Source organism: Tursiops truncatus, chromosome 8 (genome assembly GCF_011762595.2).
Source record: "Tursiops truncatus isolate mTurTru1 chromosome 8, mTurTru1.mat.Y, whole genome shotgun sequence".
Classification (NCBI taxonomy): domain Eukaryota; kingdom Metazoa; phylum Chordata; class Mammalia; order Artiodactyla; family Delphinidae; genus Tursiops; species Tursiops truncatus.
Genome location: NC_047041.1, coordinates 58,209,653 through 58,234,627, shown reverse-complemented (window position 1 = coordinate 58,234,627; position 24,975 = coordinate 58,209,653). Strand labels below are relative to the sequence as shown.

General features: G+C 54.4%; 1 protein-coding gene across 6 annotated transcripts; it reads right to left on the bottom strand.

Moving 5' to 3' along the window:
* Nucleotides 1-438: 438 nt before the first annotated feature.
* On the bottom strand, nt 439-24,952 carry STARD10 (StAR related lipid transfer domain containing 10). Of its 6 annotated transcripts, none has more exons than XM_073808523.1 (9): nt 24,819-24,952; nt 24,139-24,450; nt 13,660-13,839; nt 12,169-12,369; nt 4,665-4,812; nt 3,945-4,048; nt 3,169-3,286; nt 1,312-1,364; nt 439-1,084 (listed from the first exon to the last, which is right to left on the bottom strand). In XM_073808523.1, exons 2-9 carry the CDS (start codon nt 24,343-24,345, stop codon nt 839-841), a joined length of 1,257 nt encoding a protein of 418 aa, XP_073664624.1. In that variant the 5' UTR covers nt 24,346-24,450; nt 24,819-24,952; the 3' UTR covers nt 439-838. The 6 variants fall into 6 exon arrangements, 5 of the variants coding, with proteins under 5 accessions (XP_073664624.1, XP_073664625.1, XP_073664623.1 ...); XM_073808524.1 differs by lacking the exon at nt 24,819-24,952 and adding an exon at nt 13,921-14,044 and having other exon boundaries at nt 24,139-24,277; XR_012333433.1 differs by lacking the exon at nt 24,819-24,952 and adding an exon at nt 2,152-2,263 and having other exon boundaries at nt 1,038-1,084.
* Between the last annotated feature and the right edge of the window lie 23 nt (nt 24,953-24,975).

Genomic DNA, 24,975 nt, shown 5'->3' with positions numbered 1-24,975 from the left:
GCCTAGACATCAAAGCAGCCAGGTGGAACACAGGATCAGGGAACTGGCATCTGACCACTGGCAAGGGGTTGGAGGCCCCTCCCTTTCTGTTAACACAGGCCTGAGGTCTCCTAAATGATCTAGGGAGGGCTCAAGTCACAGGGCCTGGTCCCTCCACTGCACTGGAGTCTGATGACACTCACCTCAACCCCCAAACTCCCTGCAGAACATGCTGCCCCCAAGGACCTCTCCCCCTCTTTCTGTCACAACTGGAGAGTGTCAGACCCCGAGTCCATAGGTTGGACCCAGGCGGCCTTAGGCTGAAGGTCTTACAATAGAAGCCCACTCTCTGACCCCTGACCCCGGGCCTCTGGCCAGACCTGCTCCTTCTCTTAGAGCAGCAAAAGGCAGCCAAATAGCTTGCAGTGAATGGCCGAATGAACACACAACAAGGACAGGTGGATGGATGAAGAGTGAACTAATGAATGGATGCAAGGATAATGAACACACCAGGGACAGGAGGGGGTGTGTTCCGAGCTGCACATCGGGAAATGAGGGGATATCTAAAGGAGCAAAGTCCATGTGATCAATAATAAAATTAACAAAATGAACTGTAGAACAGAGGGACCGAGGGTGGCGCCTGTGCCCTGAGCAAGTGGGAAGCAGGCACAGTGATGAGCCGGCTGAGTCTGTGGGACCGTTTATTGGGGCTGTGTCCAGCCACGCCGCAGCGCCAGCCTGGGCCGGAGCCCAGCGTCCCCAGGAGGCGCAAGGAGTGGGGGAGGGGAGAAAGCGCGGGAGCATCCGTCACCCTTGGGCTCCGCCCCGTCTTGTCTCGGTCCCTGCCGTGGTGCTGCGCTCAGGTGAGCGAAGTGTCGTCATCACTGCCCTCGCCGCCCGCGCTGCCCACGCGCTCCTCCCGGCTCTCTGCCACCGCACTCTCGTCGATGTTCTCCAGCGAGTCCGCGTGCTGCACAGACAGCTCCGACAGCGCCAGGCTCGGCAACGGGCTCTGCTCTGGGTGTAGCCACGGCTTGAAGTGCGGTTGATGCTTCTGCTTCCACTCAGGGTATTTGACGCACGCCTTGTACATCTTCTTCATAGCCTACGGAGTCGCCGCACCGCCGAGTAAGGGGTGAGGTGGGAGCGAACTGTCTTCACCACATCCCCTCCCGCGCCCTCCAGCGGCTCAGTCCGCAGCTCCCAGGATCCTGACTCTTGATCCGGTTTTCATAACTCCGCCCCTCAGCCCTAGCTCCGCCCCTGACCCCACCCCCTCATCCTGGAACCCTCTCCCCCAACCTCCACACCCGCAATCCCAAGGCCACTCACCTTGGGAGCCAGGAACTGAGAAGATTTATTCACCACCCACTTGGGTAAGGAGCCTATGAGGGCAGGAACGGGTAGTGAGGAGAAAAGGGAAGCAGCAACCTCAGGGAACCAGCCCCCCACAAACACACATACCAGCCCCCTCACTCCAGCCTGGGGCTTCCAGGGAGGACAGGCTCTTCTCCTTAGGGAGGGGGTGCTGTGAGGCAAGTCCTATAAGACTTCATCATCTTCACCCCCTCTTTCTACCTCAGACCATGGTCCTCAGGCTCAACTCTGTTAACCCCCCACCTCCACCACCCCCTGCCTCTGCCCTCTGCTGAGCCCAAGGGCTACACAAAAGAAAACCACAGGGTCCTAGGTGACCTCAGGCAACACCTGGGTTGAAATCCTGGCCAGTCGAGCTCCCACCTGCTGCCTCCCCTCTACTCACACCGACCTCCCTTTTCTCATACCCAGTCCCTCTACCTTGAATGGCCCTGGTGCTCATCCGCTGCTCTGCCTGTCCTTCCAAGCCCCCTGGCCCAGGAAGCCTAGCTGCTACATAGACCTCTTGGCTAAGCACTCCAGCCTGTCCTGACCTAGAATCCACAACCCAGCTCTCCACCCTGTCTGATTCCCAAGTGTCTGCTCTGCCTCTGACACACAATAAACTTACTCAGTGAGGTACCGGGGAGCTCTGGGCCTGGGCCAGTGGGCCCTCGGTGGTGCTGGGGGCATACCCAGGCAAAGATGCTCAAGGCTTACCCCTCCTCTAGTCATTCATCCATTCCTTCACTCACTCCACATTCACTCAGTGATACCCACCCTGGACCAGCCCTGGGGACCGAGAGAGGAACTCACTGTCTGGGGGGCCCCAACAGTATGCCAAGTACTCTGCTAGAGGGGGATGGGTCCACAGGGCAGGGAGCCAGCAAGTCCTCTGGGTATCAGGGATAGAGGTGGTGAAGCAGCCCTGGAGGGATGAGTAAGGGAAGAGAGGTGTTTCTAGGCCGAGGGAAAGGGCTGCTTAGATAGGTAGGAAGGTGTAAGCTATGAGGAGGGACTGGGAAACCTGGGGAGGGGGCTTGGACTTTACTCTGAGGGCAATGGAAAGTCACAAAAGGATTTTAAGCAGAAGAGAGTCCCAAGGAAATAAGTCCTTTGGAAAAATTCCTCTGGTAGCTGTATGGACAGACAAGGTCGCTGAGTATGGAAAGAAATGACAGATTTAGGAGCTATTTAGAAGGTAAAATCAATAATTAGTGGCTAGATTTGGGAGCTGAGAAGAGGGGACCCCAGACAACCACCAGGTTTTTGGCATGAGTGACTGGAGGGAAGAGACTTAGGAGAAGGGGCAAGTTAGGAAGTGAGACAGTAAGTTCATCATCGGACACAGGGAGCCTCAGGTCCTAAGAGACACCCTGAGGGACACGTCCAAGAGGCCAATGGCCACAGGGATCTGGATCTCAGCAAAGAGAAACATGTGGTCAACCTAGCCACAGAAGCCTGGGGAGTAGCTGAGCCCTCCCAAGGGAAAAAGCACTGGGGCCTAGGAAACCCAGACCTTCAGGATGGAAGCCAACAAGGCAGAGTGGGAGCAGCCAGTGAGCAGGGAGCAAGTCAGAGCGTGGGGGAGCGGGAGTCCATGAAGAGTGCTAAAAGCTTCGTCATGGAGCAGTGGCTACCACCGTGGCCCTTGCTTTTCAAACCATTGTAAAACCTCAAACTTCGGTTCAAAGAATGTTTTGGGTGTAGATGCCCCCAAATACAAAACACCTCCCAACAGAGGCCCTTCTGGATCCCAGCAGATCAAGTAGATCAAGCCCCATCCCCTGCGGTATACAGAAGGATCCCATGATCCCAGGGCCAAGCCCTCACCTTTGGGGTCCACCTGAGCCATGTAGGTGATGACGCAGCTCTTGGGCCCCGTGCTCTGGATGAGGTAGCCCGTCTGGATGGACACAGCTCGGACCAAGTCTTTCCGAGGTGGGTATTTCTGGGGATGGAAGGCACAGGGAGGTGAGACTCAAGGTGTGGGAAAAGAAGGTGTCTTTGTAAGTACACTTAACACACACACACACACACAGAGTTGGTTCACATCCCCTGGCACCCACTCCAGGCCAGGCCCGATATTGGGGTGAGGAGAAAGGGAGGAGTCAGGCGTCATCCTTGCCCCTCTTAAGCTTCCCCTGTTCCCCTCTAGAAAGACCCAAGTCTGGGGTCAGGGCTCATGAGCAAACACATGGGCGTGCATGAGCGCATGCACACGCACACGCACACACACACACACCCTTGCCCAGGCCAGCTGCACCTGCCTGTCCTGCCTGCCATGGAGACCCAGACTCAGGGAGGGTCAGAGGACCCTACCTCTCACCTCTTGCTCCCCCTTTCCCAGCCAGTCCATCCCACCCACTTGTCCACAGTGATGGCCCACACCACCCTCTCCTCATCTGCTTGAAAGCCCCAGCAGGAAGACAGGAACCATTATTCTCACTGTATAGGAAGGAAACAGGGACAGAAGACTTCCTGCCTGGCCTGAAGTCACAGAGAAGTCCTGGTAGCAGCCAGGGTCCTCTCCCTGGGTTAGGTCTGCTGGCCCGGCCCTAGCTGGCACCTTCCCCTGCCCACCCAGCAGGGAAGGCAGGTTGACTCACGGGATGTTTGACTGAGTAGTTCATAATGATGTAATCAGTGCCCATGGGAAGCCAGGAGCGGAGGGTGATGACATCACGATTCTTCAGGGGCTTTGGACACCTCCCTGTAGAGGGCAAGGGACAGTTCAGCCAGACTGCTGGCCTGCCTGCCTGAAAGGTCGTGGCGAAGCCCAGAGACATAGGGATGCCTGGTTAACTGGCAGCTCCCCCGGTCCAAACATGTACCCCACCACCACCACCAGACCTAGTTTCTGCAACTAGCAAAGAGACAGCACAGAACCCTCTCCCCTCCTGCATCCAGCCATCCCTGCTCCTCACAGCCTCACACAGCCCTTACCTTGCTGGCCTGATCTGTTTGCATATGTGAATGTGAGTGTATGAGAAAACAATAGTATTACTGTGAGCGTGTCCATGAAATGTGTGACTGTGAGTAGGTGGCATGTGGCTGTGGGTTTTGTACATGACTGTGCATGTGTGTTTGTGTGGAATGTGTATGCTTGAACATGGGAGTACATATGTGTGTGTGAGTGCACATGTGTGCTCAAGTGTCTGGGAGTGGATAGGGATTCAGGGAGGGCAACCCTACATCTCTGCACTCAGGTCTCTGAGCAGCCTGGCCATGGGAGTGACCCCAAGGAAGGAACGGGGGAGGAGGAGGCTGGGCGGGAGGCCTGGATGGAGGTGGAGGGGGCTGGGATCGGCGTGCTTGCGTCTGCTCACAAGAATAATAGCCCACGTCAGCGTTGACTGTCAAGCGGGCAATGTCAAAAGTTTCAATGACATTGCTGTCCCACTTCTTTCGGTATTCAATGTCATGTAGGACGTCGTAGAGCGTCTCTGCTGGCACATCACGGCACTCCATCCGGCACTGCAGACAGACACATGGGTTGTCAAGGTCACACAGGGCTCAAAGTCCTGGCTGGGGGATGGGAGGGCAGACAGGCAAGGAGGGAGGAGGAGAAGGAGGACAGGAGGAACAGTGACCTCTGAAGCCAGCATGGGCTCACCTCTTGCCATGAGCCCTGTCCAGCCCTCCCAGAAGCCACCTGTGCCAGGAAAAAGCCCCTGCATCCAGAGACTGTCTCCCCCATCTCAGCCGCCACCAAACCTCCCCATTCATCCCAGTCTCCTCCTCTAGGAAGTCTTCCTGAATTACCCAGCCCACTTTCTGGACTGCCATACACTGAATCTCTTTATCTGTGCCCTCCAGGTCCCTGAACTTCATGGGCAGAGGTTCAGTCGATTCAGTACAGAGCCTGGTACGAGTACATGTTAAATGAAATGAAAGCATGAATGAACAAACAAATGCCTAAATGGATGATGTCTTTCCTCCATGGTACTTATCACCTGGTACTTATCACCATTTGCCCTCCTTTTTCTCTTTTTTCCGCCATCCGACAAACACCTTTGTTTTTTGTTTGGTTTTGTTTTGTTTTGGGTTTTGTTTTGTTTTGTTTTTGGCCATGCCGTGCAGCATGCGGGATCTTAGTTCACCGATCAGGGATCTAACCCATGCCCCCTTCAGTGGACGCACAGGAGTCCTAACCACTGGACCGCAGGGAATTCCCCCAACAAACATCTTTGGATTTCTTACTATTTATTAGCCTTGTTCTCAAAGAGCTTTCCATCTAGGGGAGAAAAGAGCCGAGGACACTTTTTTTTTTTTATTTAACCCCCACAATAACTCTACCAGATAAGAAATCCAAAGAGGAACTTAAGGCTCAGAGAGGTTAAGGAACTTGCCCACGGTCACCCAGCTGGTAAGTAGCAAAGCTGGGATTTAACCTAGATCACGTGTCTGGAAAGCAAATAAAAACAGAACCAGGTTTTACTAGAGTTACACTCAGCAAGATGAAACTCAGTCCATATCCTTGTTCTGTGATTTTTTTTCACCCGAAAGCCCAAACCCCAGGATCATGTTCCCCTCAGCAAATGGACAAGTTCTATTGTGTAGTTTAAAAAGGTTTCCCAGAACTGGGAGTTCAGACGGTGCCAAGGGAACCACACATTACTTTCTACTAAAAAGTAAATACATGCAACCATATGAGGGAGGGGTCACATCACCTTCCCCCTAATCTTGGGTTAGGCCCTGGCACCACTAATGGTGATGAAAGGACACAGGAAGGACACTACCCATTGGGTATTCTAGGCACCAGTGAACTCATCAAGCCCTGGATATGCTTCAATTAACAGAAAATACAATGGACAGAGGAACAAGTTAAGTGTCACCATAAGAATACAAGACAAAGCCAGATGGTGAGACATTCTGCAGGGCTACTAGTCCAGTCTCTTCTACAGGTCAATGTCATAAGGAAGGAACTGGGCTAGACTAAGACTTATAGGACAAATAACCAGATAGAAAGTGTGGTCCTGGATTACATACTGGCTTGGACACAACAGCTATAAGGACATATTTGGGACAACAGGAGAAATATGAGTATGATCTGAGTATTAATTAGATGTGCTGAAAATTTACTGAAACAAAATGGTGGAGGTTGCTGCCTGAAGCAAAGCAAGTTACAAAACGGAGTGCATGATATAATCTCATTTTGGGGGAAAAATATATGCACAGAAAAGGCCTGGGAAGCACAATCGCTAAGGTGTTAAGAGTGGCAATCTATAAATGATGAGCATATAATAGCTTTATTTTCTTTTTGCTGTCTGTATTTCTAATTTTCTAATATATATATAGTACTGCTTCTGCAATAATGGAAAAAAATTAAATAAAAATGTTTCCCAGAGATACTGAGAGGTGCGCTCACCACAAGCACTATGCTAAGGGCTTTCTACACATTTTACCACATTTTATTCCTACAGCAGCACTCTGAGGGATAAGCCCCATTTTAGTTAAGAAAACCGAAGTTCAAGGACAGCTCTAGCCTGCAAAGACTCATTGTGTGTCATCCTCCCTCCCTGCCCTCTGTTTGCTTTTCTGCTCCACCAGGTGGTATGACTAGATCCAGTCATTTAACCAGCTTCAGCTCTGTGCAGAGCATAGAAGAGTCAGAGATGAATCTGAGGCCTGTCCTTCAGAGGCTTCCAGTTGAGAAAGGAGACCAACTTGGACACGGGGAGGTACCCAAACTGCCCAGTGGGGCACAGAGGAGGTGGTCAGCTGTGTGGGGTGAGGCATGTGGGGAATCAGTCTTCATGGAGCAGCTCAGCATGGAAGGTAGGCATCTAGCAAGTGGCCCTGGCAGAGAGAACAGCGTGGCCTGTAGGGAAGCTGAATGAGTTCCATCTGCTCCAGTGCCCATGGTGTGCTGCAGCCTAATACTCAAAGGTCCTGCCTCCAGGTCTTCTTGGAGAAATGCGTAATTCCAGGGCTACGTCGGAGTTAAGTATAAGATGTACCTGGAACATCTCACTGTGCCAGAAAGTAAGGACAATGTACTGACAGAATGATAGGGACCTTGCCCAGCAGACACAGGAGCCAGTGTGAAGGGCTCCCGCTGGTTCCATGACCAACTCATCAGGGTTTGCCAGTTTAGCAACGGAAGTCCGTATCCCAGGAAATCCCTCAGTCCCAGGCAAACAGGACAGCTGGTCCCCTACCATGGGCTAAAGCTGGGCCAACTTGTGTATTAAAATAAATAATGATAGTAACAGATTATATTCCACTGAATAAAATAGGAAAGCAAAGTATATACAGGTATGAATAAATAAATTTAATGTTTAATGAGGAATAGGGTATTTATATAGTTTCAAAGTTCCTTCCCATCAAATCAGTAATTTCACATTGCCTGGCAGATACCACCTTAATCAAGTGATCAAAGTGAACATCATTAGTGATAGGACAAGTTACAACTGGATGTTTCCTGATAGGATGCAATAAAAAAAATACAGGTACCACTTATGTGATATTTCTGCCAAAGATGCATGATCTGAATCTAATCATAAGGAATATCAGACAAACCCCAAATGAGGGACTTTTACAAAATATCTGGCCTGTAAGTGTCAGGGTCATGAAAGTCAAGGAAAGACTCAGGAGCTATATCAGACTGAGAGAGACTAATGAAACATGAGTGAACGAATAAATGAGTGATTGAACAAAGTGATGAGAAGGATGGGATGGAGAAGATGGCAGAGGCCGGAGCTGGCATGGTCAGGAGCATACAGACAAACTTCCACTGTGCAGCGACACTGAGGTCTGGGTGTTGCACCTGACATTCAACACACACACTCACTCTTCACCCCCCGGTGAGCTGTGCTGCAAAATAGAAAGCTGAGGCTCAGGAGAGGAAGCAACCTGTCCAAATCATACGGCAAGAAAGCAGCAGAATTTCAAAACCGGATCTTCCGATACTCTTAACCATGAAGGAGCACTCAAGCGTGGCTTCTGAGGAAACCACAACTTCTCTAAATCCAAGTATGGAAGCTGGCTTGGCTTTGCAAGTCCTCCAGACAGTGACTGCATATGAAGGAGTAGTGACAGAAGAGTTATGCTTTGTAGGTTAGACTCCAGCCTGGGGATTCCTCTTCCCTCAGGCCAGCCTTGGTGACCCCAGGGCAAGCTGCACCCACGGCTGGGTGCACTCTGAGAAAGGCCTACACTGCCCAGACTGCCTCTTCTCCCTCTGGACTTCTGTGGCTTCAGGACCAGGGGCCTCCCTCTGGGACAGCAGGCAGTGGGAGGAGCACGCAGAGCCACGAGACAGACCAGGCACTGAGTTGAGCATAAACTCTGCATAACATTTTAAGATAAAGAAGGAAACTTCAAAGGGTTCCCAAGCTCACGGCAGGCTCCTAGGGAGGAAGGTCAGCTGTGGGGCCTGCTGGGAAGGGGAGAACTCAAGCTGTGGAGGCAGCGCTACAGGTGAGGAAACCGAGGCGGTCCAGGTGGCCAGTCTGGCTTTGGGCCCGGCTCTTTCCACAGCCCCCAGGAGGCTGCGTGCATGAGCCAACAGGGGTAAATTACATCCAGCATTGTTCCTGTGTGCAGCTGCAGCCACCACATGGGCAAGGTAATTCTAAGAGGCTTCTGGAGGGACAAGTAGGGGTAGAGGTGAGTCACTGGAGAGCACCTGGTGGGCGGGGCTGTGACCAGAGTCCACAGCCATTGGGCCCTGCGCAAGTCACTTACTTTGGCTGGATGCTTGGGAGCTCCTCCTGGAAACCAGAACTGAACGGGAGGCAGTGCCGGGGTTGCTCAGCCAAGGAGCAAGCCATGCTTGGCTGCAAAGCCCTTAAGGCCTGGTTTACAGCAGGAAGTCCCACATGCAGCCATTTTACAGCTGAGAAAACTGAGGCCCAGAGGGAGCAGGTGACACGAGAGAAATTAGACTGTGTACCCCCTACACTCCACTCTCTCCAAACCCCATGAGGTAGAGAACTGGGATTGCCCAGAACCCCATAGAGCCATGGTCGAAGGGAATGGACAAGCAAGAAAGGCCATCAGGGGTGACTCCTGCAGGCTCTGAGTCTGGCAATCCCAGGTTCCAATTCCAGTTCCTCCCCTTAGGCACAAGATTGAACTCACCTGAGTCTTTGTTTCCTCATGTGAAAAATGGGGATAATAAAAGTACCTATCTCGGGGCTTCCCCGGTGGCGCAGTGGTTAAGAATCCACCTGCCAATACAGGGGACATGGGTTCAAGCCCTGGTCCAGGAAGATCCCACATGCCGCGGAGCAAGTAAGCCCATGCACCACAACTACTAAGCCCGTGTGCTACAACTACTGAAGCCCACGCACCTAGAGCCTGTGCTCCACAACAAGAGAAACCACCGCAGTAAGAAGCCCACGTACCACAACAAAGAGTAGCCCCCACTCACCACAACTAGAGAATGCCTGCGTGCAGCAAAGAAGACCCAATGCAGCCAAAAATAAATTAAATAAATAAATTAAAATTTAAAAAAGTACCTATCTCATGGGTATGTTGTGATTAAATTAAATGAGATAATGTATGCAATATGCCTGGCACATAGATACCCCCAAAACAGTAGCTGTTATTACTTAAGCAGGCTTCCACGAGCAGCCACGCACCCTTCCACACGGCCAGGACCAGGCCGTATCTGCATGTGCCTCTTTACATTCTGGGCCCCAGGCGCCTCTCTTGCCTCACCTGGCCCTGCCCTTCCGTCCATCCATTCACTACTGCCCGGAGTCAGCTGTGTGCAAGGGCTGCAACTGGGCAGCAGGGAACTGGGAAGTGAGCCAGACTTGGGCCCTGCCCTAAAGAGGGCCCATCAAGTGGGCAGTGGGAGAGATGGGGACATAAAATCCCACTAGAGAATGAGCTGGGTTGAGGGGGTGGGCATGGGAACTGTGGGATCAGAGGGCAACTGAACCTAAAAGAAACTGAATTGCTGAAAGGGGAGAGAGGGCATTTCAGGCAGAGAGACTGGTGGGTGCAAAAGCCTGGAGGCTTAAATAAATAAGAAAAGAGCAGGGTCCAGTGCCCCAGCGGTGTCTCACTCTACCCTCCTCTCTCCCACCCCTTGCCCCGTCCTTCTTTGGGAGATGCCTTCCCAGTGCTCAGCATTAGAGAAAGAGGAATCTCCACAAGAAGAGGGAAGTGGTGGGGGAAGGGGCTGAAGTATCTCCCAGGACCCAGGGAGATGGCTGACCTGAGACAGAGGAAATGAAGTCAGGTCGTGTCCATGGGGCTGTGATGTGGCTTTGAGGGCCAATGGCCAGGGCAGTAACAAGCAAACTGAGACACGGACAGATGGATCCAAGTCTGGCCCAAATGCCAAGACCTCACACAGCAGATCTCCAATATCCTTGCCCGTGGGATATATGGGGCACAAGGATTATCCCAAAGTCCTAGGGACCCAGGAGATGATCTTTTCCACCACTACTCTTCAGGTCACCACTGGGAAAACTGAGGCCCAGAGAAGGGTAAGGGGTCCATCTGGGCTCTGAAACGTGCCTCAGGGTCCATCTGGACTCTGAAACGTGCCTGTACTGACTTCTCACCACATTGCATTTTAGCAGTTTTGTTAAAGGAATAACTATTAAGCAAATCACCCTTTCCCAAAAGAACTGTATTTAAAACAGAGAAAGCACTCCTGACCCGGGTGGAGCACTAGCTGTCAAATCAATCATAGCCCCAAACAATAGCTACCACCTCAGTAACCATTACCATGTGCTCCAAATCACTAACTCATCATGCCACAAAAGAGACAGCAGCACCTGGACCACGGACCCCACAGGGGCTGAAATTTAGGTCAAACCGCCTCTGCCGTCAAGGGCGTCAAGCTGCACCCTGTGCAGATATTGTCTCTTACCCTCCCAACACCCTGATGGATATCATCACCCCCATTTTACAGATGCAGAAAGTGAGGCCCAGAGAGGTAAAATGATTAACCAAGGCCACAAAGCTAACAGTGGTGGAGCGAACCAGAGCCTGGGTGTGCCTGACCCCAAAGTGTCAGGACTTTCTGCTCCCTTCATCAAGGGGCAGGACTGGCCCAGCTAAAACAAACACGCTGGCAACTGGAGACTGCCTTAGCTAATTGATGGTTATTATTATTATTATTTTCTTTTCTTTTTTTTTGCGGTACACGGGCCTCTGTTGTGGCCTCTCCCGTTGCGGAGCACAGGCTCCGGACACGCAGGCTCAGCGGCCATGGCTCACGGGCCCAGCTGCTCCGCGGCATGTGGGATCTTCCCGGACCGGGGCACGAACCCGTGTCCCCTGCATTGGCAGGCGGACTCTCAACCGCTGAGCCACCAGAGAAGCTCTATTATTTTTTAATTTATTTTTAAATTAAAAAAATAAATTTATTTTTAGCTGCGTTGGGTCTTCGTTGCTGCGCACGGGCTTTCTCTAGTTGTGGCGAGAGGGGGCTACTCTTTGTTGTGGTGCGCAGCATTCTCATTGCAGTGGCCTCTCTCGTTGCGGAGCACGGGCTCTAGGTGCGCAGGCTTCAGCAGTTGTGGCACGTGGGCTCAGTAGTTGTGGCTCACGGGCTCTAGAGCACAGGCTCAGTAGTTGTGGCACACGGGCTTAGTTGCTCCGCGGCATGTGGGATCTTCCTGAACGAGGGCTTGAACCCATGTCCCCTGCATTGGCAGGCAAATTCTTAACCACTGTGCCACCAGGGAAGCCCTAATTGATGGTTATTACGCAGAGCTCACTGGATTCAGAAAGGCTTGCTGACCAGGCAGGCGAAGCTCAGAGATTCTTCCTCTGAACAAAATTCCCGACTCTATCCTCAGCCCTCCCTGGGCTTAAAGGCAAGGCTGGGCTTTTCCAAAGCTCAGCACTGGAGCTCTGTACCTGGAAGTCTCCTCTGAGAAGACTTGGGCCATCGCGTTGCCCCACAAGCTCACATTTGCAGCAATTCCAGGCTGTCTGGTCAGATAGGCCTCTGTCCTGCTGCTTCCTGCCTGTGTGGCCTTGGCTTGAGCAAAGTACTTCAGTTCTGAATCCCAATATCTTCATCTGTGAAACAGGGATAATCCTCCCCTCGGAGCAGAGCTGTGAGGATTAAATGAGACTTGTACATAAAGCCCCCAGCAGCAGATGCCCTTCTCCAGCCCTAGGCCCCGGCAATTTTCCCTGACTTCTCAGGCCCTGCCGAGGGGAGCACTTTCCTGCTAACACCAAAGGGCAGGACACGAAGGGGCAAGGAACAAAGTTTAAAACAACAAAAGTGCCCCAGATCCTGCCACAGGGCGGATGCACAGGGAGGGGGTGCGTGGCCCTCTTATACCAGGGCCCTGCACAAGTCCACAGGCTCCACCCTCACAACCCACAACCAAGCACTGCCCTCACCATGTCAGTCCAGGTGTTGAGAGATACAGACACTGACCCAGGGCACACGGCACGTGAGAGGCTCAGCTCCAGCGGCCCCTCTGCCCTGTCTGCTCCAAGTCCTCCTCCCAGGGCTGCGCACCACCTGCTTGCTGGCTTCAGGGCCCTCTACTGCCCCTCCCAAAGGCCCCACACAGCCATCATCGAGCCAAGCTGCTAGAGCACCTGCCCTTGCCTCTGGGTTTCTGGGGCCCCCAGAATGGAGACCCCTAAGACCTTCCCCCCATGTGCCCACCAAATCTCAAGAGCAGCTCAAGGGCACTGACACAGGGCGTCAGGGGAAGCAGAGGTGGGGGTGTGTAGGAGGAGAGAGATCTAATAAGTCCTGCTTTCCCAGGACCTCCCCCTGCTGGTTCTTTGCTATTTTGCCCTCAAACTTCAGCCTGGCTGTGTCCTGCCCAGGCCACCTACCATGTCCCTAACTTACGCAGGTTGGCCTGGGGCCTCCTCCTCCACCCCACCGCCTCCCTTCATCAGCACACACTGCGATGCATCGATTCATCCTGGCCCCTTGCTCGTCCTGGCACCCCCAGTGCCTGGCATGGTCTAGTAAAGAAATGCTGCCTGAATGTAAGGAGGGACAGGTGAGCCAGCAAAGAGGCCATGCCCGTGTGAGCTTCTCTGACTTTTAGAGTGCCGGGGCCGTGCCTGGTGGCCCTCACTGCTTTGTGGAGGTCAGAAGGAAGGGTCGTTGTGAAAACCCCCTGGACGCTTGTAAAACTCTCTGTGGCACTCGAGGCTGATTACTACTTCTGCCATCATCCTCATAAAATGGAGTGTAAGGGGCGGGGGCAGAGACAGGTGAAGGGAGATTCTGGGACTTTCTGTAAGATCTTTAATAATTCTGATAAAGAAAAGTAAATTCAATCTGTACTGAAGTATCAGTTTATATTTAGTAAATAGCAGAAGTATATAAAAGAACCACTGCTTGTGAGCATATGGTAAAACTGTTACCCAGTTAGTGACAGCAAAAACTGGTTGCACTGGGCTTCCCTGGTGGTGCAGTGGTTGAGAGTCCGCCTGCCGATGCAGGGGACACGGGTTCGTGCCCCGATCTGGGAAGATCCTGCATGCCGCGGAGTGGCTGGGCCCGTGAGCCATGGCCGCTGGGCCTGCACGTCCGGAGCCTGTGCTCTACAACCAGAGAGGCCACAACAGTGAGAGGTCCGCGTACCGCAAAAAAAAAAAAAAAAAAAAAGAAGAATGATACATCACCTTGAAGATCACTGCCCAGCTACTGAGGACTGTGGTCTCCCTCAGGGCAGGCGCAGGGGCCCCTCAGAACCCAGAAGAGGTCTGGCAGGGAGCAGTTGCCAGAAATGTTCCTGAATTAATGATTCTATAGCAATATGAGAAATATCCAAAGATGCAACGTTAAATGAACAAAAGAGGACACAAACTTGCATCTGTGCCATGGTCTCAACTGTACATAAATTACCTACACCCTTGAATGAGAGCTGGAAGGAAACAGGGAGACGTTTTACTCAGGAATTGAGGCACTGAAGGATTAATTTATCATTTTTGGGTTCTTGTTACTGTTGGTACAATAGAGTTTATATAAGATAAAGAAACCATACTTTTTTTTTTCTAGGTTAAGTGTGTTGTCCAGAATCCCGAGGTCCTTGTTCCCTGGACCTGGGAGCCTGGACTCTGCTGAGATGGGCCTGAGGCTGCCCAGGCTGATGCTGAATCGCCTGGAAATGCTCTGTGTGGTGTAGCCATGCCGAGAGTAAAGCCAGAGGGGACTCAGGGTCCTTCCACCCTCAGCTGGGACACAGGCATGAAAATCCTGGGGGCTCATGGCAGGGACAGAAGGAAGCAGGGGGACGCAGGTACAGGGACGGGCACACCTAAGCAGAGTCCTACAGGATGAACAGAATAACAGATGGCACCCAGATGTAAGGAGGGGAAAGAGGCTCCTGGCAGAGGTGCTGGAGGGGACTGGAAATGGCCTGGACCGGCTGGGGGAAGGAGAAGGCTCATGCAGTTCCACAAGGTAACCCAAGTGAACAAGGATGGACGCGGGAGGAAATGGAGCTGTCCCTTGGGTACCTCAGACTGTTCATTCATTCACCCATTCAGCAAACGTTAAGAGCGTGCCAGCTCTGTGACAGGCTCTGCACTAGGGCCTTGCAAATTCTCCTAATTCCATCCTCTCAACTACCCATGAGGAGGGAAGATTATGCCCTTTTGTAAATGGTGGCTGAGAAAAGTGAAGTGAAGAACCATCCTGGAACCCAGTGTCGACCCAAAGTCCACCCCTGAAGCTGTTCCCTAAGAACCAGGCTCTGCTCTGGAATCCCAGGTGGGCCAGCATTTGGCCAGATGAGGACTATCCCTGGAGGGTCCACGCTAGGGGCTGGGGCTGCTGGGGCAGCTCTGCCTGGAGTAAGGGGAGCTGGAAGGACACAGAGAGCAGGTTTGGTGTGGGCCCGTCACAGGCTCTCCTTCCCCCACCTTCAGCCTCAGAGTTCTCACCTGTAAAATGACTAGACAACCTCTTCTGAAGGGAAGGGGATCTGGCACCAGATAACCTCAACCCATCTTCTCTCCTAAAGTGCGGCCCTCCTGAGACCGGTGGTAGGCGGAGGTACTGCCATATCTCCCCTAGACACAGCTCCCAGAGGCTGCGCAGGCAGACCAAGCTAGGCCCCTCTGCTGCTCTCCACGCAGGGCTGAGTGACTCATCCCTACTGTGCCTCCACCCCCTTCCCCTCCCCCTACCTAGTCTCCAGCAGCCTCCCTGGACCCCCACCCCCACCCCCACCTCCCCACCCCCAGGCCTCTGCCGCTGAGGAACATCCTGCTCTGATCTCTTGGAAGCTGACCTCCTGGTCTGGAGCTCCCACTACTCTGCTCCAGCCCTGGCTGAGGTGGGGGAGCCAGACAGAGGAGGGAGACCTGAGAAAGAGCAGAGAGTGGGTGGGCCTGCAAGAAAAGAAAGGGGGTCGGGGAAATCAATGAGACAAGACAGGGGCCAGGGCTGACACACAGGCAAGCAGACAAACACAAACTGGATAAACACTTCCCTGGACTTCAGGCGCTGCCAGTGGCCTCATGCCCCCAAAGCTCTCTAGCAAGCTCCAGACTGCATTTTCAACAGCCTCCTGGGCGTCACCCCCTGGACAGCCCATAGGCTCACCCTCACCATATCCACTACTGTTGGATTATCCAACCCCAATGCCCACTCCCCTCTGCTCCCCGCCTGTGCCTGGAACCTGGGATTCTGCTTGGCCATGACCTTCCCAACAGCTCCTCTTCGCCAGACCCAGGCAGGCCTCAACATCCTTGCTTGGACCGGTGCAGCCACAGCCTCATCACTGGTCTCCTGGCTCCCAGGCTGATCTGCCACCTGGGGCCAGGGAGCTTTCTAAAACCCAGTGCTGGGAATTCCCTGGCGGTCCAGCGGTTAGGACTCTGAGCTTTCACTCCTGCCAGCCCGGGTTCGATCCCTGGTCAAGGAAATAAGATCCCACAAATAAAATACAATAAAATACAATAAAAAATTAAAAAATAAAACCCAGTGATGATGGTACTGCCCAGCTTGAAAGCCTCTGCTGCCTCTCTCTGCCTTCAAGATCAAATCCTAACCAAAACGTCCTCCCCACTCTGGCTCTGCCTCCTCTCCTTCCTCACCCTTAGTCCGCACCCACCAAGACCTTCTCAGCCTGCCACCTGACTCCTGATGGGCCCCACAGGTCCCACCCAGATGCCACTGCCCCCCACCACGTTGTCAGCCACGTCTCCCTCGACCTGAGTCCTCACGAAGGGCTGTCACCATCTCCATCAGTCTCCCCACTAGGCCTTAAGAGCAGGGCCCAGGTCTGGTCCAACTCCAGGTCCCCAACACCAGCACAGTGGCTGGCAGAGTGGGTGGGAGACATGAGAAGAGGTTTGTTGAACGAATAAATAACCAGGACAGATTAACAAAAAGGAGGAAACGGAACAAGTAGAGACATAAAGGCAGAGGCAGTAACCATTAAAGACAGGGATAGAAAACACACCCCAAGGGGAGACTCTGAGACCCAGAGACATGCCCAGAGGCAAAGACAGGAGGCTGCAGGGAAGCAGGGAGGGGAAAACCGAGGCAGAGCCAGAGCTGAGCTGGGGGGCGGAAGCCACTGGGAGACAGCTGAGGAGACATAATTGGATCAGAGACAACTCTGCTGCAGTGAGGGGGTGTGACTCACACACACAAAGTAATGCCAGACACAGAAACACACACAGAGTCTCACATTCAGAGCACATACACCCAACCTTAGGCACGTGTACACACACACACACACACAAACACATTCAATATAGATTTAATGACCTTTGTCAGGTGCCCTGCCCCTGAGGGGCTCACAATCTACCCAACTAAGGACCAGATCACACGCACAGGCACATACAATCCAGCTCCACACACAGAAGGCCAGACAACTCCCATCACATCATCCTGCCCTCATAACACACGACAACCATCTGGTATCTTATTTAGTTATTTGCTTCTATTTTGCTTGTCTCCCCCTCAGGATGTAAACTCATGACAACAGGGTCTGATGTGTCTGGTTTGCCACTAAATTCCTGGATATACTTGGTATACAGTATGTGAACAATAAATATGTGTTGAATGAATGAATGTTGGAGACACACAAGGGAACTCCATCCCCTCTGGCTGTCAGGCCTCTGCCTTAAGACTCATCACTTCCCTGGTCTAGTACAAGGTCCCAGGCAATCCAGAAGGGTCCAAAAACAGAAACGAAGGTTAGATGCAGGTTGTGACAGGGAACTCGAAGGATGAGATTAAATGGCCCAGGCAATGCAGAGGAGACCAAAGGCAGTATTTAGCTGTACTTCCCATTGGGTGGCGGAGGGGAAGGGGAGGGAGGTAAACTTGTAGGCATTGTTCAACTGCCCCAAGCCATAAAAATTCTAGAGAGAGGTCAGAGGTAGCAAGTAGCTGCCTTCAGGGAGCCAGGCTGAGAGGCAGGGAGGCAATTATTATGCTAAAACCCCAGAGAACAGCTCCAGCTGCCCAGTGCCACCTGCCCAGCCTCTCTTTAATGACAGGTGAGAGGAGTCTGTATTTGGTGTGGGACCCATCACTAAGTTCTGTGCCTGACACTTTCTTCCACTCCCTGTGTTGCTACAGCTCCAGGGGTCCCAGAGCATCGAGGCCTGACCAAGCGTGCCTGAAGTGAGGCACAGGGAGGGACAGAGACACCTCGAGCCCAGTGCATGGTCTGAGTACCTTTCCTCTCACCTGTTGCTGGGGTGGGGAGGGTGGATGCTCACCTGCCCAGATCAGGGGTAAAGGTAAGGGGGCAGGGTGGGAATAGAGTTTTAATTCCCATCTATCTCGGTGGCCGCTGGCCCCTCATGAACAGACTGGAGCGGCCCAGCTCAGGTCCCAGAACCCTAAAGAGCACCAGGCCTCCGGGGTCATGGCACCCGCAGCCCTGGCTCCAGGTGGCCCAGCCAGGCATGGAGACACAGGGGAAGAAAGAAAACCCATCTGTCTCCAGGACTGCCTCCTTTCTCTCATCTCTTGAAACTTTAAAGACTCTCGGCTGGAAACTGAGCTGGGGCTCGTTAAAGTTTAAAAGCCAGAGCCTGGGGACCTGGTCATGGAGGAACAGAGCCAGCCTGGGGGCTGAGGGCTCTTCTAGCCCCAGCGTGGATGGACACTGACTGAAGCCACCCACCCCACCAGTCCCTTGCCCCCAGGGGGCTGCACGTCCATACTATCTTACATCCCAGCCTGCACAAGAGTTATGCTGTAACCACCATGTCCCATCCTTTATCCCTCCTAAATCTTTCTGGATGCAATCCCTTGCTCCATTCCCCACAGTCCCTGCTTTAGTGCAGGCCTTGGCATGTCTGTCCAGACAAATACAGCAGCATCTTCCTCCTACCACCCACCTTGTCTAAAACCCTCCTTGGTACCCTAGAACCTCCAGGACCCAAATCCTAGAGCCTTGGTCTAGCTGTCTAATCACCTCCTGCCCCCTGAGTTCCAAGCCCCACAATGAACCACCTGCAGCTCTCCTAATGCACTGCCCTGTTTCCTGCCTCTGGGTCTTTACACAGCTGTTCCTCTGTATGAAATGCTCCCAATGCTGTCAAACTTGTACTCCTCATTCTCTACCCAATTCCAAACAGATCACCTGAGAATTCCTCCTCTGTGAAGCCTTCTCTGGCCCCCAAGGCTGGTTCAGAGGCCTGCTCTGGGTCTCTGCAGCTCCTGTGATAAGTGTCTGTCCCAGCATCCAACTGGGAGTTCCTTGAGGGCAGGGTTCGTTTGATTTCCTTCTTTGTCCCCAACTTGAATGAAGTGCCCAAAGACAGGCAGGGCAGCACTACTATTCACATGTGACAGATGAGGAAGCTAAAGCCTAGGCAGGGGCAGCAATCTGCCCAAGGCCACATGGCCAGGACTCTGGACCCTGTGCTCTCCCCCTCAGACCAACCCAGGCATCTCCACAAAGACTTCCCTGAAGCCTCCAGCCACCTCTGACCTTTCCTCTCTCTGATTTCCTGCACCTGAAGGTCCAGACCCTGACTCGCTGGGGTCATGCTCTCTGGGGGCCTGTCTGTCCCCTGAGGACAGCTCTGGACTACTTCCTCCAGCTGCCCTCACACCAAGTCAGAGCTAGAGCCATCCAGGATAGGGGTCTCAGGGCCTCAGCCTGGATTCAGGAGCCCCATCTAGGGACCTCTCAGATGGCACAGACTGTCATGGCCTTAGCTCTCCATCCTTACTCTGTGTTCAGCAGTGCAGAAGCCTTTACCATGGCCTAAGGCCAGGACAGCCTCTACAAACCACCTGCCCAGCAACTTCCTGTAGAGAAGGAAGTTCTTCCTGTAGAGGAGGGAAACTGAGCCCCAGAGGTGGCAGAGGCCCAGCCTGAACCTGAACTCACTGAATCCAAACCCCTAAAACTCAATTAACTCCTGCCTCTGCCACCACAGATAAGAAGACTGACTCGTAAAGGTGAAGTAACCCCCCAAGGTCACACAGTAAGGACTGGGCTCTTGCTCAGCTGGGACCACTCCAGGGTGCCCTCCCACAACGGCACAGTACAGGGAGACCGAAGGCAGAAGACAGGGGTAGGTTCTGAGCCACAGGGTCCAGGAGACGGAAGGGCCCAATGGTGCTAATAAGCAGGCCCAAGGGAGTGAAGAGATCTCGGCCTTGGAGTCTCAAGGACCTGGGCTCTGATCCTGCCTCGGCTACCTTCTAGCTGTTTGACTGCACAGGTGAATTCTTGCCCTGAACCTCAGCTTTCACATCTGTTCAATGGAGTTCATAAGACTCACAACTACCACAGGACAGTTGTGAAGACTCAGTGGGACAACATGAAGAAAACACCTGGCCCTGCGGCTGTCCCCACCTTCCCCATGACCCTTTTGAGTCCCATGGACCATTAAGAGTGAGAAGGGTCCTTGGAGATCCCTGAGATGATCCCAAATTTTACAGGGGGAGAGAATGAGGTGCTGAGAGGGGACAGGCCAGAGCACTGGCTTAAGAGCTTGGAACCCAGGGGGCCTGTGGTGTGGAAGCAGGTGGCCAGTGAGACAGGTCAGGGAGGGGTCACTGAAGCTTTCTCCAAAGGGGAAGAGGAAGAGTCATAGGACAGGAAGTCAGAGGAGATAGGTCCCCACCACCCAGCTTTTTGTGGCAAGAGGAACCTCAGGTTCTCAGCTGCACTCCCCCAGGAGACCTCGCACCCCTGCTTCAACCATCAAGCCCCTCAAGGCCCCTACCCACCGGGCCCACTCCTGCCTCTGTGGTCTGCCTATGGACACCTGCCTCATGCAGTGGGCAGGGGGTCACCTGGAATTGTCAGTCTTCTCTCCACCAAGGTCTGGACACCTCTGAGGACAGGGGCCAGGTCTCCTCTGCCTCTCAGGTGGCTAGGTACACAGCAGCATCAGAGAGCCCGAGCACATGAGCATCCAGGGCAGGGCTGGGCAGGCCGTGTCATCTCCTGCTTTCTGTCCCCTGTGCCTCATCCCTCTCCATGGGCCCCAGCCCAGGCGTTGAGTTTAGAGGCCCTTGGAGCCAGGAGAGCCCCATGGCACAGATGGAGACATAACCCAGAGAGGGCAGGGATGTGCCCACAGTCACAAACACAGCAAAAGAATACCATAGCCAGGACTAGACCTCAGCCTCTTCCCCAGCTGGCCCTGCTTGAATAAGTGACAGACGCCCCGGTTTCCCTTTTCTCTACTGCTACAGGAGCTGTGGGGAAGCCTGGCCTGGGCACTGAGAGACCTGTATTCAGGTTCCAAGCTTCCCTCTGCCTTGGACCCAGGATCCATGTGCAGCGTCTGCCTTTGGGACGAAGCCTGACCTCTCAGGAGGTGGTATCTGCCTCCTCTCCAGTGCCCGGAGCACAGTGCAGGCTTGGGACCAGACCAGGCTGGAGGCCAGGAGGGAGGGAAAGGGAAGAGGTGGCCTCCAGCAGCCCTGTCCCTTTGTCCTGGCTCCAAATGCTGGGCCAGAGCCACAGTGTCTTCCAGAAACCTCTGGACGCAGGGGCAGGGAGAAGATAAGCCTGGGGGAAAGGGAGTGAGGTGGAGGAAATCAATCAGGTAGGGAGATAGGTGGACCCGCTCCCTCAACCTGGGATCATGCACACAGGGCATGTACAGGAGCTTTTCCAGCTCAGAGGGCAGGCCCAGAACAGGCTGTGGGGAGGGGGGAGCTCAACAAATACCTGTGGTTGAGTCGCAGCCTCCCAGAGTGACCCAGGGGACTCTGGCTTCAGACCTGCTGTGTGACCTTGACAAGCCACTCCCCTTTCTGGGCCTCAGCTTTCTCATTTATCAAACAAGAATGGGATGATGAGAACACCACGTCCTTCAAAGAGTTATTGATGGGGTCAAATGCCAGAATGTTGACTAAGATGTGAGCCCAAGCTGAGAGAGGCAGGGGCTCTGGAGCCAGGCTGGCCTGGGTTCCACTCCTGCCTCAGCTGACATGACCTTAGGCAAGTGACATCACCTCTCTCAGCCTCAGTTTCTTTGTTTGTAGCATGGAGACAAGCCTGCTACTGCCCAGGACTGGCCGGAGGGTAAATTAGACCATGGAGAGAAATGCTTGGCTCAGAGCAGGGGCTCTTACCAGAAATGGATTCCTGGAATCTTGGGGATGGGGAGCTCAGAGACCTCTGCCTGTCCCCCACAGCTCCATCTGGCTGTGCTGAGGGGATCAGAGATCTCAGGATGCCCGTAACCAAGGCCCCAGCCTCCTCCTTAGGCCCCAGCTCTGCTCACCTCCTGGCCCCAGTCCCCCCTCCACTGTGGGGAGCACAGCAGAGAGAACTAGGCAGGGAGGCTAAAGGTCTGGGTGCCAAGTCTGGCTCTGCTGGGACTTGGCTGCGTGAGTCTGGGCTGGCCCCCGTTCCTCTCCGGACCTCGGTGTCCATACTTGCACCCCAGTGAGGGGTGAGTATGAAACTGGGGTTGTAAAGGCACCTCCAACCTCTGCTGAGTCTGAGAGGGAAGGAAGGTCAGGTGTATGCCCTGACCACAAGCCCACAATACCCCTGTTTTTCCAAGTCCCCTCCACTCCCAAGGAAGAACACCTGACAAATCTGATCTGGCCACAAGGGGTCCATTGTGGCACTCTGGTCCCCAGAACTGCCAACTCCAGTCCTGGACTAGGCTGGGTTTATTCATTAACCAAGCCAGTTGGAGGAGGCAGCTCCGCCCTGTTGACACAGAGGGTGGGAGTACTGGTCTCAGTTCAGACTTTCCCCTTCTCTTCCCTCTGGAGAGCCAGCTCGGTGGGGAACTTACACTTCCCCACCCCACTGCACAGCCCAGCCTTTGAGCCTTTCCTAGGTCACAGTCAGGAAAACAACCTTGTTCTCACAACTTTGCTCACCTTTTATTCAGTTCGTTTCTTTGTTCCTTCCTTCCTTCCACCCTTCATTCAACCAACATCCCTGCTCTGTCTGTGTTGGAGGTTGAGGACGCAAAGAAGGATAGGCCCTGTCCCTGTCTTCAGAGAGCACTAAGCTGGAACATACCAGCTGCCCTGCCCTTCCCTGCTCCTCAGGCTCAGACACAGGTCAGGCCTCCGGGAAGGCCCCAGCCCAGGGTCCTCAGGCCTGGGTAGAGAGTCCCAGGAGGGGAGACACACATGGAAACCCAGAGAGAAAGAGACAGTCAGATAGCCAGGGTGCAGACAGAGAATTATAGAAGGGAGAAGGGAAGACAGAATGGGTGAGCCAGAAGACCACACGGGGACAGGTGGACAAAGGTCTAAATGACTAAGACAAAGTGAGGCAGAAAGGCACAGGGTCAGAGTGGGAAGGTCAGACATCTCTGGCCCTGGTATGAGGCCATGATGCCAGAGCTAAATCCAAATCCAAGAGCAGGTCCCAGGCAAGAGGGGCTGAAGTAGGGGACGGGCAGGAGTGCCCTCTGAGTTCAGTTTCCTGTTTCCACCTCTGCCCCCCTCCACCACAGGAATACACTCCTCCACATGTTCGAGAAGGACAGCAGGAAGGGTGAGGCAAGAGAAAGGGAAGGGTACAGTTTACTGCCAGCACCCCACTGAAGGGAGACCTGCCCCCTTGCAAAGTGGCACTCACAGCAATGCCAGATGTGTTATGTTGGAGGAAGCTACCGAGGCCTCTAATCAGAGCCTTCACCAGCCTATTCCCCATCTAGTTCCCCAGGGTAGGTGGGCTCACGGGGTCCCAAACCCCAAGCCGGCCCTATCTAAGCAAAGAGAAGAAAATCAGGGGGTTGTGAGGAATGGGGTTGATGGCTGTGAGGGAGGCTGAATGTGCCTACATCTTCCTTGCATCTGCTGGTCCTCTCCTCCCCCAGCCCACCCCCAGTCTGGCCCTGTGTAAGGCAGAGACATTTAAGCCCTGCTTTCAGGATCTGCCAGCCAGGATCCTGAGTCCCTGCAGGAGAGACTCAGGGAACAGCCAGGAGGGAAGGGGGAAGAGCAGAGCATCAGACAGGAAGGAATCAGATCCCTGGCACCCAAGGGTGCAGAGAGTGGGGAAAGAGACCCAGCTCAGGCTGAGAGAACCAAGAACTCAGGAGAGAAGGGCTCAGTCTCCCTCCTCAGATGACTCAAGTCAGGACGTGGTGAAGGCTTCCATGGGCAGAGGGCTCCCTGAGGGAGACCATTCTCCTAGGTAGGCCTGACAGCAGCCCACCTCCCCGGATCAGGCAGGGGTGTGCAGAAGCCTGGGTTCTGGCTGAGTGAGCCAGAGGGAGTCACACCCCCTCTCCAGGCCTCAGTTGGCCCACCTGTGAGATGGGGGCTTGCCCAGCAAACTGTGCCTCCTCCTGGTTTCTCACAGGAGAGTCTGAGGTGTGCAACCGGGTGTCTGTAACCCTGCGGGAGGACCAGGAGACTCCCTGGTCAGAGGAAGTAAGGGTGCAGTGCAGACTACACTTGCTGCAGGGCAACCCTACCTTGATCTTGTGCAGGGTACGATCCATCTCCACAGCCTGCACCCACACAGACACGCCGGCCTTGCTGTAGGTCAAGTTCCAGCCCGCCTCGGCCTCACACTCTGACCGGAAGCTGCGGAAGTCCTGGTCGTCGGGCACCTGGACGCTGTCGCGGCCCAGGACTGGCCGAGGCCCCTGGGGCTCAGTTGAGGCAGCTGACTTCTCCATGGGGGAGGCCCAGAGCCCTGGTCCTAGTCCGGCTCTCCTGGGTCCTCCGCGGAAGCTCCAACAACGTCGACGCGGCTGCAGATGCTGACGCCACCTTCCAGGGACCTGAAAGACCGGTTTGGGAACCGGAGTCAGTGCGCTGGGGGCGCGGGTGCGGCTGTCCGGGGTCCTGGCGGGTAGAGAGAGACAGGCAGGGGCTGGCCAGCGCGCACCGCCGGTACAGAGCAGTACGCCCCCCGACCCCTTCGCTAGGCGCGACCCAGACCTCCGCTTTGGGGGCCGGAGTGGGGTCTGCGTATCGGGTGCGGGGGGGGGCCCGTCGGGACCCGGGGGGAGCCGCGACCCGAGGTGACGGACGGCCCGGCGGGGTCCGCGCAGCGCTGGCCGGACTGGCTCAACTAACTCGGCAGCGGCGCCGGCGCGGGGCCCGTGGTGGGGGTGGGGTGGGGTGCTTGCGGGGCCGGCCCGCTCACCTGTGCCAGCTGCTTCGCCGGGGCCCGCCGGGGCCGGAGGTGCGAACGCCTCTGCCGCCGCCGCCGCCGCGCTGCCCGGGCGACCGGGGCCGCGCGGGGGCTCTGGGGGGAGGAGCAGTGGGTCCCGCCGCCGGCCCCGCCCCACGCGCCCCCCCCC